Here is a 1,119-nt window from a genome sequence, read left to right on the forward strand (position 1 = left end):
TGGAGCGCAAGGCAGCGGGTTTTATTTCAGATCATTGGGCTGATTGGCTGCGCGCAGGGGCTGGCGGAGGCCAGCCCGGCCGAGGCCGCCGCCTAACGGTACTTGGAGGTCAGCACGGTGGCCACAGCGGTCAGGAACTTGTCCAGGGAGACGTGGACCTCGGGGGTGAGGGCGCCGGGGTGGTGGATGGCCACGACCACCAGGAAGCAGTGGTTCAGCAGCTGGAAGACAAGGCACGCGAGTGAGAAAAGCTGGGAACCGGCTGCGCAGGAGGGGCCACCCAGCTGCTGCCCAAACCGGCCTTAGCTAGCCCGGCACCGTCCTCCCGGCCCTGTTCAGTCATGGGGCGCCCCCATAACCCAGCGGTCCGCCCCGGGGCGGGGGCACAGGGTCAGCAGGGGCTGCGGGCGCCGCACAGGAGGGAGGTTGGGGATCGCCCCGGGGGAGGGGGGAGCAGCGGGCCCGGGGGAGGGGGGAGCATTTCTGCCGGTCACTCACTTTGAAGTTGACGGGATCCACGCGCAGGGTCTGGGCGTGCAGGTCGCTCAGTTTGCTGAGAGCCGTGGCGATGTCATCGATGTGGGCCACGGCGTCCCCCAGGGCGCTCAGCACCTTCTTGCCGTGGCCCCGGACCTGGGCGGAGCCCTGGTGCAGGTCGAAGTGGGGGAAGTAGGTCTTGGTCGAGGGGTAGACGGCGAACAGCCTGCAAAGAACAAGGCGGGTTAAGGGGGGCCTGTCCCGGCGCAGGCGGCGCGCGGGGCAGGGCGCAGCGGCTGTTACCTCTCCAGGGTCTCGGAGCCATACTCCTCCAGGTGGCTGCCCACCTTGCTCCACAGGGCCTTCACGTTGGCCTTGTCACCCGGGGTCAGCACCATGGTTCCGACTCCGCAGCACCAATCCCTCCAGGGTACCCGCCTGCAGCCCCGGCCGCCCTTATATCCCGTCCCCGCGGCCCGCCCCGCCTCTCCCATTGGTTGGCACCGGGCCTGCCAGGGGCCCGCTGGGCTGCGCTGCCTGCAGGATGCCCAGCAGGAGGCACTGGACCCTCGGGCACTTCACAGCCCCCTGCGCAAGAAAGGGGGGGCCTGTCCCGTGGGGGCGCACCGGGGAGAGCAAAGC

At 69.5% G+C, this 1,119-nt stretch overlaps 1 protein-coding gene across 1 annotated transcript; it reads right to left on the reverse strand.

The window, feature by feature from the left end:
* On the reverse strand, positions 1–912 carry LOC123344525 (hemoglobin subunit alpha-A-like). Its single transcript, XM_044980846.1, has 3 exons — positions 781–912; positions 499–703; positions 1–221 (listed from the first exon to the last, which is right to left on the reverse strand). Exons 1-3 carry the CDS (start codon positions 873–875, stop codon positions 93–95), a joined length of 429 nt encoding a protein of 142 aa, XP_044836781.1. The 5' UTR covers positions 876–912; the 3' UTR covers positions 1–92.
* Positions 913–1,119: the final 207 nt, after the last annotated feature.

Source organism: Mauremys mutica, chromosome 11 (genome assembly GCF_020497125.1).
Source record: "Mauremys mutica isolate MM-2020 ecotype Southern chromosome 11, ASM2049712v1, whole genome shotgun sequence".
NCBI lineage: Eukaryota > Metazoa > Chordata > Testudines > Geoemydidae > Mauremys > Mauremys mutica.

What these genes read in the sequence shown, in the direction of transcription:
- LOC123344525 (XM_044980846.1), bottom strand. Translation starts at nt 875, where the DNA reads ATGGTGCTGACCCCGGGTGACAAGGCCAACGTGAAGGCCCTGTGGAGC. An exon ending in GGCTCCGAGACCCTGGAGAG is followed by an intron (nt 704 to 780) that starts GTAACAGCCGCT and finishes TGTTCTTTGCAG; the next exon opens with GCTGTTCGCCGTCTACCCCT. An exon ending in TGGATCCCGTCAACTTCAAA is followed by an intron (nt 222 to 498) that starts GTGAGTGACCGG and finishes CTTGTCTTCCAG; the next exon opens with CTGCTGAACCACTGCTTCCT.